Source organism: Oncorhynchus nerka, linkage group LG20 (assembly GCF_034236695.1).
Source record: "Oncorhynchus nerka isolate Pitt River linkage group LG20, Oner_Uvic_2.0, whole genome shotgun sequence".
In the NCBI taxonomy this organism is placed as follows: Eukaryota; Metazoa; Chordata; class Actinopteri; order Salmoniformes; family Salmonidae; genus Oncorhynchus; species Oncorhynchus nerka.
The window spans coordinates 73,525,953-73,545,891 of record NC_088415.1 but is presented as its reverse complement, the minus strand read 5'-3'; the positions used below and the strand labels follow the sequence as shown (position 1 = coordinate 73,545,891).

Sequence of the window (19,939 nt, the reverse complement as noted above, 5' to 3'; positions counted from 1 at the left end):
CTGGTGCACTTCACAAAATAGAGGGCTTCACGAGGAAGGAAAATTATATGGATATATTGAAGCAACATCTCAAGACAGGCAGACAGGAAGTTATGGCTTGGTCGCAAATGGGTCTTCTAAATGGACACTGACCCCAAGCATACTTCCAAAGTTGTGGCAAAATGGCGTAAGGACAACAAAGTCAAGGTATTGGAGTGACCATCACAAAGCCCTGACCTCAATCCTATTGAAAATGTGTGGGCAGAACTGAAAAAGCATATGCGAGCAAGGAGGCCTGCAAACCTGAATCAGTTCCACCAGCTCTGTCAGGAGGAATGGGCCAAAATTCACCCAACTTATTGTGGGAGTTTGTGGAAGGCTACCCGAAACATTTGATCCACGTTAAACAATTTAAAGGCAATGCTAACAAATACTAATTGAGTGTATAGTAGAGTGTATGTAAACTTCTGACCCACTGGGAATGTGATGAAACAAATAAAATATGAAATAAATCATTCTCTCTACTATTGCAAACCTTAGTCTGGCTTTTGACGAATACGCTGATTCGGTGTGCGAGTTCATTAGAACGTGCGTTGAAGATGTCGTTCCCATAGCAACGATAAAAACATTCCCTAACCAGAAACCGTGGATTGATGGCAGCATTCGCGTGAAACTGAAAGCGCGAACCACTGCTTTTAATCAGGGCAAGGTGTCTGGCAACATGACCGAATACAAACAGTGCAGCTATTCCCTCCGCAAGGCTATTAAACAAGCTAAGCGTCAGTACAGAGACAAAGTAGAATCTCAATTCAACGGCTCAGACACAAGAGGCATGTGGCAGGGTCTACAGTCAATCACGGACTACAAGAAGAAACCCAGCCCAGTCACGGACCAGGATGTCTTGCTCCCAGGCAGACTAAATAACTTTTTTGCCCGCTTTGAGGACAATACAGTGCCACTGACACGGCCTGCAATGAAAACATGCGGTCTCTCCTTCACTGCAGCCGAGGTGAGTAAGACATTTAAACGTGTTAACCCTCGCAAGGCTGCAGGCCCAGACGGCATCCCCAGCCGCGCCCTCAGAGCATGCCCAGACCAGCTGGCTGGTGTGTTTACGGACATATTCAATCAATCCCTATACCAGTCTGCTGTTCCCACATGCTTCAAGAGGGCCACCATTGTTCCTGTTCCCAAGAAAGCTAAGGTAACTGAGCTAAACGACTACCGCCCGTAGCACTCACTTCCGTCATCATGAAGTGCTTTGAGAGACTAGTCAAGGACCATATCACCTCCACCCTACCTGACACCTAGACCCACTCCAATTTGCTTACCGCCCAAATAGGTCCACAGACGATGCAATCTCAACCACACTGCACACTGCCCTAACCCACCTGGACAAGAGGAATACCTATGTGAGAATGCTGTTCATCGACTACAGGTCGGCATTCAACACCATAGTACCCTCCAAGCTCGTCATCAAGCTCGAGACCCTGGGTCTCGACCCCGCCCTGTGCAACTGGGTACTGGACTTCCTGACGGGCCGCCCCCAGGTGGTGAGGGTAGGCAACAACATCTCCTCCCCGCTGATCCTCAACACGGGGGCCCCACAAGGGTGCGTTCTGGGCCCTCTCCTGTACTCCCTGTTCACCCACTACTGCGTGGCCACGCACGCCTCCAACTCAATCATCAAGTTTGCGGACGACACAACAGTGGTAGGCTTGATTACCAACAACGACGAGACGGCCTACAGGGAGGAGGTGAGGGCCCTCGGAGTGTGGTGTCAGGAAAATAACCTCACACTCAACGTCAACAAAACTAAGGAGATGATTGTGGACTTCAGGAAACAGCAGAGGGAACACCCCCCTATCCACATCGATGGAACAGTAGTGGAGAGGGTAGCAAGTTTTAAGTTCCTCGGCATACACATCACAGACAAACTGAATTGGTCCACTCACACTGACAGCGTCGTGAAGAAGGCGCAGCAGCGCCTCTTCAACCTCAGGAGGCTGAAGAAATTTGGCTTGTCACCAAAAGCACTCACAAACTTCTACAGATGCACAATCGAGAGCATCCTGGCGGGCTGTATCACCGCCTGGTACGGCAACTGCTCCGCCCTCAACCGTAAGGCTCTCCAGAGGGTAGTGAGGTCTGCACAACGCATCACCGGGGGCAAACTACCTGCCCTCCAGGACACCTACACCACCCGATGTTACAGGAAGGCCATAAAGATCATCAAGGACATCAACCACCCGAACCACTGCCTGTTCACCCCGCTATCATCCAGAAGGCGAGGTCAGTACAGGTGCATCAAAGCTGGGACCGAGAGACTGAAAAACAGCTTCTATCTCAAGGCCATCAAACTGTTAAACAGCCACCACTAACATTGAGTGGCTGCTGCCAACACACTGTCATTGACACTGACCCAACTCCAGCCACTTTAATAATGGGAATTGATGGGAAATTATGTAAATATATCACTAGCCACTTTAAACAATGCTACCTTATATAATGTTACTTACCCTACATTATTCATCTCATATGCATACGTATATACTGTACTCTACATCATCGACTGCATCCTTATGTAATACATGTATCACTAGCCACTTTAACTATGCCACTTTGTTTACTTTGTCTACATACTCATCTCATATGTATATACTGTACTCGATACCATCTACTGTATGCTGCTCTGTACCATCACTCATTCATATATCCTTATGTACATATTCTTTATCCCCTTACACTGTGTATAAGACAGTAGTTTTGGAATTGTTAGTTAGATTACTTGTTGGTTATCACTGCATTGTCGGAACTAGAAGCACAAGCATTTCGCTACACTCGCATTAACATCTGCTAACCATGTGTATGTGACAAATAAAATTTGATTTGATTTGATTTGATTTTAATGGGGGTTTTGGAGTAGTGGCATCTTCCTTGCTGAGCAGCCTTTCAGGTTATGTCGATATAGGACTTGCTGAAATAAATCATTCAATTAACTATTATTCTGACATTTCACATTCTTAAAATAAAGTGGTGATCCTAACTGACCTAAGACAGGGAATTTTACTAGGATTAAATGTCAGGATTTGTGAAAAACTAAGTTTAAATGTAATTGGCTACGTTGTATGTAAACTTCCGACTTCAACTGTAGGTATTCAGACCCTTTGCTATGCGACTCGAAATTGAGCTCCGGTGCATCCTGTTTCAATTGATCAACCTTGAGGTGTTTCAACAACTTGATTAGTGTCCACCTGATTTGGAAATGCACATACCTGTCTATAAAAGCTCTCACAGTTGACAGTGCATGACATAGCAAAAACCAAGCCATGAGGTCGAAGGAATTGTCCGTAGAGCGCCGAGACAGGATTGTTTCAAGGCATATGTCTGGGGAAGGTTACCAAAATATTTCTGCAGCATTCGAAGGTCCCCAAGAACACACTGGCCTCCATAATTCTTAAATGGAAGAAGTTTGGAACCACCAAGACTCTTCCAAGAGCTGGCCACCTGGCCAAACTGAGCAATCGGGTTAGAAGGGCCTTGGTCAGGGAGGTGAACCCAATGGTCACTCTGACCGAGCTCCAGAGTTCCTCTGTGGAGATGAAAGAACCTTCCAGAAGGACAACAATCTCTGCAGAACTCCACCAATCAGGCATTTATGGTAGAGTGGCCAGACAGAAGCCACTCTTCAGTAAAAGGCAGCCCGCTTGTAGTTTGCCAAAAGTTACGTCAAAATTCGGACTATGAGAAACAAGATTCTCTGGTCTGATAAAACTACGATTTTAGTTTGGGCTCCCGAGTGGCGCAGCGGTGTAAGGAACTGCATCTTATTGCAAGAGGCGTCACTACAGACCCTGGTTTGATTCCAGGCTGTATCACAACCGGCCTTGACTGGGAGTCCCATAGTGCGGCGCACAATTGGCAGAGCGTCGGACGGATTTGGCTGGGGTAGGCTGTCATTGTAAAATAAGAATTGTTCTTAACTGACTTGCCTAGTTAAATTTAAAAAAAACAACTAATTAAAATATTTGGCCTGAATGCCAAGCGCCACATCTGGAGGAAACTTGGCACCATTTCTACGGAGAAGCATGGTGGTTGCAGCATCATGCTCTGTGTATGATTTTCAGTGGCAGGGACTGGGAGACTAGTCAGGATATGACTATATGACTAAGAAATATGATCAGAGCAAAGTACAGAGAGATCCTTGGTGAAAGCCTGCTCTAGAGCGCTTAGAACCTCAGACTGGGGTGAAGGTTCACCTTCCAACAGGACAATGACCCTAAGCACACAGCCAAGACAACACGGGAGTGGCTTCGGGACAAGTCTCTGAATGTCCTTGAGTGGCCCAGCCGGAGCCCGGACTTGAATCCGATCGAACATCACTGGAGAGACTGGAAAATAGCTGTATAGCGACGCTCCCCATCCAACCTGACAGAGTTTGTGAGGATCTGCAGGGAGGAATGGGAGAAACTCCCCAAATACAGGTGCACCAAGCTTGTAGCGTCATACTCAAGAAGACTCGAGGCTGTAATCACTGCCAAAAGTGTTTCAACAAAGTACTGAGTAAAGGGTTTGAATGCTTATAAGTAAATGAGATATTTCCAGTATTTTAATTTTTTATAAATGTGCAAAACTTTCAAAACTGTTTTTGCTCTGTCTTTATGGGGTATTGTATGTAGATTAATGAGAGAGAAAAAGGGTCTGAATACTTTCCGAATATACTGTATATGATCATTTTCTACCATTAACTTTGCCATTGGATTATTGAGGCGTTATGTACAGCCATTCCATACATCTTTTCAAGAGCTAACATTTTACTCCTCCTGTAGGCTTTAGTTCTCTTGTCAGTATCCTGAGAAAGAGTGGGGCTCTGCTGCTATATTACTGTTAGGATGTGTCACAAATGACACCCTAATTCCCTACATAGTGCACCCTATGGGGAATCTGGTCTAAAGTAGTGCACAATATAGAAAATAGGGTTCCATTTGGGACGCACTTTTAGTTTCCCATTAGATTAGTAGAGGAGTGTCAGCCTGGTAATTCCCAATGTTCCACATCTTCCCTCAGTCATTCATTATTTGACTTATCCAAGAGTGAAATGGAACATGGGGTCCCATAGTTAATGGGGTTCTATGAGCCATAAGATAACTTCCACCTGTGGTTGTCGCTATGAATTTTCCTGAGAGAAGATTCTAGAAAAAGATTTGGCCGTGGTGGCACAGAGATTTAAAGTGCCCTCAGAGTATTAGATCATAGCTCCATCATGGTTACACATTGGGTTTGATATTCGGATATCCTCTGCCTAGTTCTAGTTCTTGATTTGTGTATTTTCTCTTTCTCTCTTCAATCTATGTTCATTCTAGTGTATGTTAAAATACACCGGATTTTCGTTTTTTATTTAATGAATTATAGAATTATGAAAAATATTAATAACATTCCACTCATGAGGCCAGAGAGGGCACTTTTGGTAATTGACTGCAGGAAAGGGTTATATAGTTAACCAAATAGCTACCCGGACTATCTGCAATGACCCTTTTTGCACAACATTTTTGGAATTGTCACATAAGCTGCTGTGAACTGCTACGGTCACTTTATTCCTAGTTATATGTATGTACATATCTACCTCAATTACCTCGTACCCTGCACATCGGTACCGGTACCCCATGTATATAGCCAAGTTATTGTTACTCAGTCTGTATTTATTGTTGCGTGTTTTACTTTTCTATTATTTCTCTTTTCTTTCACCTTGAATTGTTGGGAAGGGCCTGTAAGTAAGCATTTCAATGTTAGTCTACACCTATTGTTTAGGAATCATGTGACAAATAGTTTGATTTGATTTTAAATGTGTTCTGGAAACGTTCTTGCAACATCAGATTAATGTTTTTTGCACCTTAAAAAAAGCATTGTAGAGTCATCTGAACAACTGGACAGTTTTTGTGTTTTGCGAACATCTCTTTTGTGATGTCCCCACAATGTTCTCACCAGACTGTTCCCACAACCTAATTAAACATTCTGGGAACCTTTATATAACAGATTCTAGGAACATTTTTGCAACATCAGGTGAATGTTTTATACAAATGTTCTATAATCATCTGCACGACTGGACAGTTTTTGTGTTATGAGACCATTTGCCGTGACCTTACGAATGTTCTGGTAACTTTCACAGAACCAATTTTGGTTTGCTAGGTAGAGACTGTTAAGTTCAGTCATATGAATCATTCTGTCAGACAACGAGTGCAGAGCACCCAAGGGGTAAATGGAGACAAGGCCTTTGAAAAGAAAGAATATAGCCTGTATATGTTTTGGCTTGTTATTAATATTATAACGGGACGGGTACGGTGCAGCACTGCGCCTACAACCAGGAATGATATTGTTTGGGGAGCGTTTTCCCATAAGAAGGGATAAATGAATGTTGTTCAAGGTGAGGACAATGCGTGAACATCACATTTAGAGCCTTATTCATCAAGTTCATACGATATGTCAAGCCACTGCCAAGCGATTCATTTCTAGAGAATAGCTTTAAAAAAGAACGGTTACCGGCACAATTTTCACTTGGCTCTCTTGCTGAATTACAAATACAGTGCATGCATTACCCCTTATTTATACTGAAAGACAATGATCCTCTACACAGTATTTGTGTTCTTTACAGGGGAACACAAATTACCCACACAATATCAATAGGACAACACAGCTCTCATTTCACTAGTAATGAAAACACAAAGTATATATTTTAGTATCTCTCAGAAGCATGATAGGTACTCATACAGTCGTGAATTGGTAAGTTCTGGCATTAATCACTCAATACCAATAGGATATCACATTGACAATACAATACTACAGTTCTCATTCAGTAGTACTTTCAGTAGAATAAAATGGATCTTTCAGTGTCTGTCCTCCTCTGGGCGTCGAAACATGTAGCTGCCTCCTAGAAGGGTGATATTTTGTGACATGTCCTCATACAGTTGTGAATTACTCCATGACATCCTGAATGTGCTCTTTTATGTCTCACAGATGTTTTGACCGACGACGTAGCAGCTCCCAAAGCTCCAAGGATATGTTGTGGCTTTTGATATCTTCCAGATGTTTCAAATATGAAGGGAAAGTTACATTGATATACGGGTGTGATATCTTTCATTTCTGACAGTTGCCATAGGAGATGAGATGATTTATCACCTTGCCAATGCTACATATGGTGATGTGTGAGGGATCTTAACTCGCACCGAAACCAGAGGTAGAATAGCAATGATTCATCTCATCTGGAGAAAGGATTTGGATGATGAATGTTGCCACGTCCCAATGTATTTTCATAGCCACATTTGTTATGCTTTTCTTGCCATCAATGATTTGTTATTTTCCGCAACAAGCTGACCAAGTCAATCATTACCATAAGAAGCAAGGCATCTGTAAAAACATTTTTGATGGACTAACCAATTAAGGTTTTTGTCAAGCCTCTATAGGCAGGCAGAATGTGAATGATTTTTCTCTATTCTGTTATCTGGTGGTTTAGTAATCAAGTCAAAGTGCTTGATACCATTAGATGGTTGTCTTTTGTGTGGATCAGTATTTTTCCAACCCATCAGAGAGTGAATTAAGGATCTGTCACCGACAGCCATTGTTTGTATGTTGCATAAGAGACAGTCGCTATTTGCAAATGTGCAGTACAAGTTATCTGTCCTAACATTAGTTATTTTCTTTGTTAATCTACCTCTTTCATGTTATGCTTTGAAGCACTGTTATCTGGAATGGAAAATCATAGCTGATGATATGTTGTGTCTTACAGGAATGGTGAACTACAGTGAGGTCTCTGGGTACCCACTCATCCAGCAATGGCGGCTGAGGTCCATCCTGTACCACGTCAAACTGAACCAGTGGGTACTCTCTCAAGGTAACCAACTCATTGTTAAAGGGTTCTATTTATTAAAAGTTTAATCAGGATTTTATAAATGCAGGGTAATCTTAATCTTCTATGCAGTGAGTAACGTGCACACTTCAACAGTGTAAGTCAAGTCAAAATGTGGCACATTACATTAGCCTGAAGCATTCCACATTTGCATCACTTAGCCATGATTTAGCACAGCCTCCCTTCATGGTCTGATAAGCTATCATCATCCACATAGCTTTGTATCGGAGGTAAACCAAAAGATTTTGACAGGCCCTGCTGATAGGTATTTAGTAAGGATGGAAATGGTTATTCAAATATTGAAATATCCAAACGGAGGTTAGTATACGATTACTTGGGAGAGTATAATGTTTTTTGAGTATTATATATATTTTTAAACGCCTTGTCTAAAATGTAATTCAATTGTCTGCATTGCAACATTGCCTACAAAGATAGACCATTACATTCTAAATTGTAATATTTTTATGAGTTTTTATGAATGCGCCCCATAAAAAAGACGCACCGGTACCCTACTACACGTTTGACACGTGTAGCTTGTTGTTATTGTCGGTCAATCAAAGTGGAGCTAGTCAGAGGCTCCATGTGGAACAAGTAAACTGGGAGATTTCTAATCAATGCAAAATATAATTAAAGTTATGGAATTAAGTTGGTTAAATGGGAAGGAGTATACTACAATGCTCAATGAACATGTAGGCTGTTGTTTCATATGGATGGAGTTCCTTTAGACAAGGACAGGGGAGAGCAGCGAAATAGCATCAATTAGCCTTGCTACTTTAGTAAGCTAGCTGGCTAACTTAGCTTTGCTACTTTTGTTAGCTAGCTGGCTAACTTAGCTTTGCTACTTTTGTTAGCTAGCTGGCTAACTTATCATGGCTACTTTAGTTAGCTAGTTGGCCAACTTAGCTTGGCTACTTTAGCTAGCTAGTTGGCCAACTTAGCTTGGCTACTTTAGCTAACTACCTTCTTTTCATTGATTTGATGCAGTCAAGACAGGCACTACCAGATGGTATGATAGATAACCTATGGCAGCAACAAGCTAATCTAACGAGCGCAAGTCGTTTAAGCAACTTTCTATGGTGTCAAATCCGATTCAATAGTCGAACGCACACAAGATGGAGCACACAAGCAAAATTAAACATCATTGCGCAAGCAAACACTGGGTAGAGAGAAGAAATGTGTTCGAGTGAGCAGAGGACACGGGTCCCGCGAGTGCACAGGGCAGTTGAGAGCGCAAATTAAACTTGAGAGCTTGCAAGTGTGACTTTGAGCGAGCAGAACGTCAGTCACAGATCAAAAATACATATAGTAATGTAAACAAATAAATATATTTAATGTGTAAAAAAATCTATTCGAATGCATTAAATTGTTCACCAGCAATCGTCACTTGTCATTGTCAAGTTTTCGCTCTCAATTTCTAAAATGACTCTCACTCAAGACACCTTTGGTTTGGATTTCAGGTGGGCAGGCTTAATAAAGGCAGGTGCGTGTCTAGAAACCTTATATTGGTCACTTTCACTGGATTGTTGGATGAACAAGCAAATTGGCCAGTCCAGTGTTGTGACTGGCTATTACAAGCATTCTGTTTGCGATGGACTGCAGAGCTGTTTGTTTATCAGGGCTCCCCAACCCTCTTCCTAGAGATCTACTGTCCTGTAGGTTTTCAGTCCAACCCAAATTTAGCATATGTGATTCAGCTAGTTAAGGTCTTGTCGAGCAGCTAATTAGTAGAATCAGGTGTGTTAAATTAGGGTTGGACTGAAAACCCACAGGACGGTTGATGTCCAACTTCTGACCCACTGGATTGTGATACAGTGAATTATAAGTGAAATAATCTGTATGTAAACAATTGTTGTAAAAATGACTTGTGTCATGCATAAAGTAGATTTCCTAACCGACTTGCCAAAACTATAGTTTGTTAACAAGAAATGTGTGTAGTGGTTGAACAATTAGGTTTAATGACTCCAACCTAAGTGTATGTAAACTTCCAACTTCAACTGTACATCAGTGTTATTCTCAGGGGCAATCCGGAACATATCCCAGCCCGCGTGATGGTAACAATCTTGAAGCATGGATTCCGATTGGTCAGACCAGTATTAAACAGTCCTAACGATGGGTACTTCCTGTTTGAGTTCCTGCCTATAGGAATGTGTGACGATGACTGAAGGGAATTCTTGAGCCCAAGGACACACACACACACATGGGGATTTTTTATTATATGAAGACACAAAAGGGAGAATCTGCTACAGTTCGTACAGAACATAACTAGTCCCAAATAATAGAATGTTAACTGACATATGATAAACCAGCTTTATTCACATGTACAGGAATTTGACTCTGTGAAATGGTGCTGCCACAATAAACAGAATGTACAGACAGATGATAAACAGAATACAAAAAAAATAATATATAGATACAGAATTGACACAGATCCACATACATAAACTATGCATGTATGAGATGTGCAGATAGTGCAAAGTGCAATGTGTAGTTCTGGGATGATAGTGCAAGGGTGCATAGTCTGTGTATGAATAGTGCAGAATGCAATGTCTATGGATGAGAGGATCATCGTGTACCAGGTGGCCAGTTGGTGAGGACCACGGCACGGGGGAACAAACTGTTCAGGCGGCGGGAGGTTTTGGTCATGATTGACCTGAACCGTTTGCCAGAGGGGAGAAGAGGGGGTGGAAGGGGTCAGCAATGATCTTTCCTGCACGCTTCCTTGCCCTGGAGTCAGCAGACTGTACAATATGTTGCAGTGAAGGAGGAGGTGAGGATGGACTTGATGATGGCAATTTAGAACTAAATCAGTACACACGGCATTCAAAGGAGTACTGAGGAAAAAACAACACCAAACATTCACCAAACATTCACCAAACATTCACCAAACATTGCACCAAGGAAAATATATTTGTTTTATAGAAATTGTCTGATTGGAACTACCATTGTCTATCAATTACAGAATATGAAATGATTTCCACTTGGCATTGGACATTTTATTTTATATAGTCAGTAATACAGGAGTCCCGTCAAGTCAGATGTTATCAGCAAGCTAGAGTCATCTGTGGAAAGAGGACAAGTAGAACAAAGATATAAGTGCAAACAGAATAAATGTATCATTCAACATAAGTTTCCACCCAAAACAATGACATGAGCTCTGTCCCAATTAATCTCTGCTCAACTCCTCACTTTCTCTCAACTCACATCCTTCTCTTAACCCATTGGAGGAGGTCTGAGGTGAGGAACTTGGGTCGTCTCCTCTAATGGGGTTTTAGAAGGAGGCGAGATGGTCAGTCCTTGCATCCGTAGCTCTGTCTATGAATTTGAATCCCTCAGCTTTTTACCGAAACAGGGCGGGGAGAACGCTTTGTTATTGTTTCAACTGCTGATTGCACATAAATGAACATTCAAGTATGTTTAAGCATACATGACTGTTGGGAGTGTGGTGCCATACCTTTATCTCCCAGGTGCGGCAAAGCTGATACACTAAAGATGGAGTTACAGCAGGTGTCTTGACCACCCTCTGGCTGTTCTCCAGACAGCAGTAGCGCTGGAAGGTGTTCCAGGCACTGTTTGTGGCCACGTCACCTCCCTCAGAACCAATGAAGATCTCCAGGTTCCTTACAGTGGAGCATCAGCATAATCTATAGATAGGGCAGAGCAATACAGGAGATGGAATTAGGTTGGGGTCGAAGTCCCAACTTAAAATCCCTGTACTATCCATAGACATTGGTATAAAGATCAACAAAAGTAGGACACTACCGTTTGAGGAAGGTGGAGCAATACATATGTGCTGAGTTGTGTAAGGCATACGATGAGTTGGTGACTCACTGGTCCAAACTTGGCCTCCTCTGCCTCATTGGCGTAGTGGGCCAGGGTGATGAAGTAGAAGCCTGACCCCACTTGATCAAACGTGTTCTCTCTACACACACTGACCTGTCTCCTGAGAACAGAGAGAGGAAAATAAGAAGTCAGGAAATGTCACTGACAGAGTTTATGTTTAAACATCTTAATGTTGCAATCCAGATAACAATCAATTATAAGACTGCTGTGGCTGTATCAAATGAGGCAACTATGGATAATAATTTATCCAAATAAGTGAAAACACACGATGTGTGACTGATCCAAGCTATAGGGCAATTCCATGGTATCATGGAATCATGATGCTCAGATGTTTCACTATAAAATGTATGTCAAACAAAAAACAATGATTTCAAAGTGAAATTGACCATATAACTCTATGCACAAGGACTAACTACTTTTAACAATTTGCAATCATTGGTTTGTATGACATACATTTTAGAGTGAAACCTATGAGTCTCAGCATCTCTCTGTCACCATGGAATTGCCCTGTACCAATCCACGGCGCTTATCTGTCAGCATGGCTCAGTATTGAACAGCCTGCTGTCATTTCATGACCAACCCACCTCGTGAAGAGCTATCCTCCTATAGGTTTTCACTTTATCCCTTACCTACAATACTCATATCATTTAGCAATGACTATCACATACATTCAGTATTGAACCATCTTTCAAACACACAGACAGTAGTTGGTCATCCTCCTCTCTACTTGACACATGTCCTATGCACAATACCTTCATACAGCGTCAAAGAAGAACTCTCAGTACCACTAATGATTAAGTCACGGGGGTGATTGGTGAATATCATGGTTACCTGCAGGAAGTCCGAGTGAGAGTGCTGTGCCTACAGGAGTGCCAAGGTAACCTACTTGGAACATAATGGATTCCTGTATCTCTTGTCTCTGTCAGCTGAGCAGAGAACATATTAGTGCCAGTGGACCTGCATAGAAAGAGTGATGGAGAGAGAGTAATGGTTTGAGGTCATTTTCATTTACTTTTACTGCACAGAAACTGACAGGGTAAAAGTCAATCAAACTTTATCTCAAAATATGCAGTTAACGGTTAACAATATTGTCTATTATTTGGTTAGGAACTTGACCTCTCCTTCAAGACTGTTGGAAAATCATTCCAGGTGAAGCTGGTTGAGAGAATGCCAAAAATGTGCAAAGCTGTCATCAAGGCAAAGGATGGCTACTTTGAAGAATCTATTTTGATTTGTTTAACACTTCTTTGGTTAATACATGATTTAATGTGCATTGTTTCATAGTGTTGATGTCTTCACTATTATTCGACAATGTAGAAAATAGTAAAAGTAAAGAAAAACTTTTGACTGGTACTGTAGGTGCACACACACTACATGTTAATGTTTTTAAATGTTTGTCAATTGTAAAGTATTTTGTCTAATATATTTTTTGTTATGTGTCGCACCCCAGTAAGGCTAGCTGTCACCAGTGGCGTTGTCACGTTCTGACCTTAGTTCCTTTGTTATGTCTTTGTTTTAGTATGGTCAGGGCGTGAGTTGGGTGGGTTGTCTATGTTCGTTTTTCTATCATTTGGGATTTCTGTGTTCGGCCTAGTATGGTTCTCAATCAGAGGCAGCTGTCAATCGTTGTCCCTGATTGAGAATTATACTTAGGTAGCCTGGTTTCACTTTTGAGTCGTGGGTGTTTGTCTTCCGTGTCAGTGTTTGTTACCACACGGGACTGTTTCGTTTATTCATGTTTATGGTTTTGTTCCAGTGTTCTGTTGTGTTTGATTAAACATTATGGATACTTATCCACGCTGCGCATTGGTCCTCCGATCCTTCTCGCTACTCCTCCTCATAAGGGGAGGACGAGATCCGTTACAGGCGTCGGCTAATGGGATCAATCATTAACGTTAGTTAGCTACCTAGTTAGTAGTTAGCTTTTTACGTTAACCTAGTTTGCCTCATTAATAGCCTGCCTTAAAACCTGTTAAGGAGGCTGGAAATTTTTGCAGCTTTTTGTTAAAAATCGCGCAAAATTTCAACGTCCTGCTACTCATGCCAGGAATATAGTATATGCATATGATTAGTATGTGTGGATAGAAAACACTCTGAAGTCTCTAAAACTGGTTCAATCATGTCTGTGACTATAACAGAACGTGTGTAGGAGGCAAAATCCTAAGGAAAACTGTTCACAAAAAAACATTTAAAAAATATCTCTCCGCCAGTCTCTGTATATTGTCTATGGCAAGGGAAAATAGATAGCGTCCAGTTTACAATGCCTACAGCTTCCACACGATGTCGCCAGTACTGGCAATTGGCCTGAAGTTTATCCTTGGTTAGATGAGGAATAGGCACTTCCTGTCTTCGGGTACACCAGAGGAAGTTATGAAAGGGAGAATATGGACCATGATTTCAAGACTTGCTGCTATCGAATACAGATCGCCCCGTGATCAATTTGATCGATTATTAACGTTTACTAATACCTAAAGTTGGATTACAAAAGTAGTTTGAAGTGTTTTGTCAAAGTTTATAGTCAACTTTTTTAATTTTTAAAAATGACGTTGCGTTTTTGAAAGCAGTTTTTTCCTGATCAGACGGGCTTCATAAATGGACATTTTGGGTATACATGGACGGATTTAATCGAAAAAAAGACCCAATTGTGATGTTTATGGGACATATAGGAGTGCCAACAAAGAAGCTCGTCAAAGGTAATGAATGTTTTATATTTTATTTCTGCGTTTTGTGTAGCGCCGGCTACGCTGATTATTCTGTTTACGTCCCCTTTGGGTATTTCGGGGGTTGCATGCTATCAGATAATAGCTTCTCATGCTTTCACCGAAAAGCATTTTAAAAATCTGACATGTTGGCTAGATTCACAACGAGTGTAGCTTTAATTGAGTACCCTGCATGTGTGTTTTAATGAAAGTTTGAGTTGTATCGAGTACTATTAGTTGTCACTCTGAAATTTCCGCTGATTTCCGCTGATGTTGATCCCTGTACAGGGCTGCAGCCCTAAGAGGTTTTAATAACAGAAGACCAATTAACTACATACTTCAATTTCAATATTGAAATCATAGTTGATTACTCTACTGATTACGCTCCTGAAAAACTATCGAACTGACTTCTTTATTATTATTATTTATTGTTATGTATTATTATTGTTATTACCTTTCACCGTCCCCTTCCATCTATATGGTAAAAAATAATGTTAGAGAGCAATCATGCCGTGATTACAAAAACCTTACCAATTGCAATTCAGTAGACTGCTACAGACAAGTTCATTGGCTATAATTCTCCCTGGTATGAAATTATAGAGCAAAATGGATTTTGGAGCGCAAACTGGAAATTTGTTGTGGGTCTTGACATGTAGTAAGAGTTTGACATGTAGCACAAAAATCTCTGCTCTCAAATGAATTTACTAGGTGCGGAAATGCAGTTCTGCTCGCTCAAAGTCACACACGCAAGTTGAATTTGCGCACACTACGCTGGCCTGCGTTCGCGGGATCCGTCCTCTGCACAATCGACTCAAGTATTTGCTCTGCAATGATGTTTCATCTTGCTCGCTCACACGTTCCATCTCAAACATGTTCGACTTTTGAATCGGATTTGACACCATACTTTCTCTCTCTCTCGCGCTCCCTCCGTGCCACACACATAGGCTGTCACACACACCAGCGCCTGCTTTTCTATCGCCCCTCTCCCACCCTTCTGCTGAAACAAGCAGGGCACCAGCTCTCTTTTTTTTATCGCCTTTATTTAACCAAGTAGGCCAGTTGAGAACAAGTTCTCATTTACAACTGCGACTTGGCCAAGATAAAGCAAAGCGGTGCAACAAAAACAACAACACAGAGTTACACATGGGATAAACAAATGTACAGCAAATAACACAATAGAAAAATCTATGTACTGTGTGTGCAAATGTAGTAATGTTAGGGAGGTAAGGCAATAAATAAGCCATAGTGGTGAAATAATTTCAATTTAGCAGATTAACACTGGAGTAATAGATCTAAATATGATAATGTGCAAGTAGAGATACTGGGCTGCAAAAGAGCAAAAAAATAAACAACAATATGGGGATGAGGTAGTTGGGTGTGCTGTTTACAGATGGGCTGTGTACAGGTACAGTGATCGGTAAGATGCTCTGACAGCTGAAAAGTTAGTGAGGGAGATATGTCTCCAGTTTGAGTAATTTCAGCTAAATCACGCCATCAAATCTCCATTGAAATGTTCATTGTTTAATTGTATTAACACATGTATTTTGACTATCCGGACATCCGAAAAAAATATAATGATATTATTCAAATACGGAAATCATTTCAAATGCCCATGCCTAGTATTTAGTGAAGCACTACTTCTCAGAAGGGCTCTCTACTGTTGACAGTACTTTGCTGTTGAGCTCCTTGACGTTCTTCATACTATTATTTTTTGGGATCTTTTGGAGTATTGTTTTAGTTATTTATTTTTTTATCAAATGTTTTACCATATGGTGATGCTTGGTCATCTGAACTGCCCACATCAACATGCTAAAACGTTTTTATATGAATGTTTAATGAGTTTTCAGAAAGTTGCAGAATAGTTTATTTGGGCTTGAATGGTTTTTGAATTTGTTTTCGTATTATTTTCTGATGGCTACCATATGTATCATTTAGCCTATGTATCTGTATGTATTTTGTGTTAATTCGCCACACATTTTTGTAATATAACACAAACATTACATACTGTATATAGACGTGTCATTACTAATGCATATCTGATAGGAGTGTTCTATTACTAGCTCTCTTTTTCCATTACTGTTGTAGGTTTTCATATTTCATCTGACACAGAAGTGTGTGGGGGGTGGTTACTGATTTTTTTACACCTGATACCAAAGGACCATCTTTCACAAGGACTGTTCTGTGTCATTCATCACTGTTGCTTCATAATGTAAATGTGGTGTGGGAGTAGCTTGTTGTGAGTGGTGGGATGTTAATGTTAGGGCTCTTGAATGATAATGGAAAAGTTGAAGAGCTGTACATGTTATTTAGTGTTTTCCCAAAGATATGAAAACACCAGCAAGTGTAAATACTAATGACTCAACTATGAGGAATTCATGAAGGCTCAATTTAAGACTTAAAGAAAGCCTCAAGTTTACAGATGGCACTTTTATCACAGTCTAATCACTGTCATAGCTCATAATTTCACAAACTTAAGTTTTCATTTGGATGTTTACCTAAAACTTGAAATTGAAGTGCAGCATAAGTGTACAGTATGCTTATGTTTCGTATTTTATAATACCTGCAGCTGCGTCTTACTTACTTTTGACCTAAAAATGAAAAAACAATTATGTTCATAGACAGAATAATTTATTCTGAGTATGGAATGTAGTAAAAATAAGTATCATCAAACCATGTACTGTAAATATTTGTACTTTTTGTGTGTGTCAGATTTATGTGTTTCATAGTTTTTCTATGTTTCTTCCTATGTTTTACACAGGACACTATGGATTTGTCAATAGCCTGTCCGTTGCTAACTCCGGCACTGTGTTTTCTAACAGCGTTCAGCTCTGCTATCCACTCCCTGGACGGTGCCACCCTCCGCAGTGATTTTGTCTCCATCCTCAGGGAGTTTGGTAATCACTTTGTACAAGAGGCAGTGTACGGCTTCGAGGAAGCCTGCACTATCTGGTACCCCAACAAGCAGGTCCAGAGGAAGCTGTGGCTGGAGTACCAGGACATCAGCAAAGGTAAGACCTCTAATTGATTGGAGATACCTTACTTGGAGAAAATGTAAAGTATAATAAGCTCCTGGAGGGCATCCATTGTTGGTTCATGTTCCACAAAAGGTATTGTTTTATTTCTGGGGTTCTGGGTATATGGAATTGTGAAAAAGAAAGGGTCAGAATGTATGTCCTTTTTTGAAAAGCCATTTGTCATTTGCTGAGAGTGGACAAAGCTAGGCCTTCTGAAGACCATTGGAAACACCAGCTGAAATGTCAAATTCAGACCTGTTTAAATTAATAGAAAATCACAACATAAATCTCAAACGAGGATTTGACCTTTCCAAGGAGGTTGATAGAGTGCACAGATGCATTATGCCACAGCAATTAATTGCTGTAGATATTCATAACACAGCTGTCAGTTTCGGCCACATGAAAAAGTGATTTCAATCAAATTCAATCAATGAAATGTATTTATAAAGCCCCTTTTACATCAGCAGATGTCACAAGGTGTTTATGCATAAACCCAGCCTAAAATTCCAAAGAGCAAGCAATGTAGATGTAGAAGCACAGAGGCTAGTGTTAGGTTCTTATTTTTCAGAGTAAGTAACTTACGGACACTAGAGAAGCTTTAACCAAGTTAATTCTGCCCAAAGGATCTATACAGCTGTTACAGCTGTTATTTCTCACCATCACAGTTATATTAATCCCACTTAAGACACTCCTCCTTCTCTCCAATCCTTACATCTTACCCTTACATCTTATGGATCTACAGGAAGAGGGTAACAAGATATTAAACCCTTATTACTCCCTTAAGGGAATCTGACCTCACCTCCTGACCTCAAACCCTCCTTCACCTAATCCACAGATGTCTATCTGTCTCCCCTATATCAGCACGTTGCTTCTCCCGTCCACCCAACACATTCCAAAGACATCTGTCTTTCTTCAGAGAACCATTCACTTCTGACATAAAACCCAGTCTCTTTCACTCCTTTGATTCTATGCTTCTTTCCTATCATTTATTTAATATCTCTATGTTCAAAGTTTAGCCGATTCCAACAGTCCTTCCTCTTGAACAATAGCGTCCTAATGTTCAATTTACATAAACTTGGAAATTACTAATACATGGATAAACAATGATAATAAAACATGAATTAAACAAACTAACAAATGGAACAAATAATGAACAAACATTCACTGGTTTTCAATTTCAGAGACTTATGGCCTCTGTACTATGATCACACAATTTTATTTCCATCTATCATCACCCAACAAAATGCAATTCCAGCTGAATCTGCAGTCTCGTTCTATGTCAGATGGAGCAGCTTTTAGTTTCTCCACTTCCCCCTTCTGGTTACTAAGAGAGTAATAGCACAAGACTTGGAAAGCAACAAAAAGACATAAAACATAACAACATTAACAATGTGATAAGCTATGCATAATTATATATGCATGAAAACCAAAGTCTGAGACCCTGACAATTCCCACTCTCTCTTCACCCGACTCTATGCCTCCCGGATACTTTCCTGATGGTTTCCACAAAAATGAAAGCTCTACAAAGCTTCCTCATGCTTTCGCCCAGTCTTCTCCTTTTGGCCCCAGGCTCCGAGAGGTGTTCCCAAGTCATGTCATTTTCACTTTGTTCCCCATCTCCTGCATTTCACCTGATATGCAAGTGCTTATCCCTAATCAACATTACATCCTCTTGAGGTAACTCAGTACAGTATGTGCTTTCACATCAATGCTCAATGCCTTGTTCAGAGTACAATTACCCCTCTATCCTCTATCATATGATGCATTAACCAATAAAGCAGCTAACCCAACTATGATGTTTAAAGTAGCTCCCAGACCCAACCCATCTGTATGTCTGATAGGGGAATCTAGTCTCTCTCTGTCTCTCGCTCCGCTTCCTCTGTCATGATGTTTTCACTCACCCATTATGCAGCTGGACCTCACTTCACGTGAGAACTATGCACCCCCCACGGAGAGACATGACGATATTTACTGCTGCAGGTACTGTATGGAGTATTTTGTGTCCCAAACCAATGCTGTCCCAACACCCCCGCCTGGTGTCTCTTGATGTACACTCAATCTCCAGTATTCAGCCTGTGCCCTTGGTTATATCTCTGCTTTCACCTGAGGATATACACACTGCAACACATGGGTCATTTCCTGACAACATAATTTGTGATATTTGAGTAACCGCATCCCCTTTCCTCCAGTTACCAGGTACCAATCCATGTGACATGAGTTGTCATTAACTGATATCCCAACAATGCTACTAAAGTTAACATTGCTACTTCCAACATGGCCCATGACTATAGTCTCACAATACCCCTCATTTGCGCAGTAGTCCAATTCCATGCTGTCAATATAGCATCATTCGATACTAGTACTGCTCCTTCAGTTACTGTCCCTACAGCTCTTTCAGTTACTGTCCCTACAGCTCCTTCAGTTACTGTCCCTACAGCTTCTTCAGTTACTGTCCCTACAGCTAACTTCAGTTACTGTCCCTACAGCTCCTTCAGTTACTGTCCCTA

At 41.0% G+C, this 19,939-nt stretch overlaps 1 protein-coding gene across 1 annotated transcript in view; it reads left to right on the top strand.

Moving 5' to 3' along the window:
- The window catches only part of LOC115103101 (astrotactin-1), a 252,497-nt gene that overhangs the window by 126,656 nt on the left and 105,902 nt on the right, over positions 1–19,939 (top strand). The window contains exons 15-16 of the mRNA XM_029623730.2: positions 7,760–7,864; positions 17,238–17,426. Coding sequence (XP_029479590.2) covers positions 7,760–7,864; positions 17,238–17,426 — 294 coding nt within the window. The remainder of the gene's footprint in view (positions 1–7,759; positions 7,865–17,237; positions 17,427–19,939) is intronic.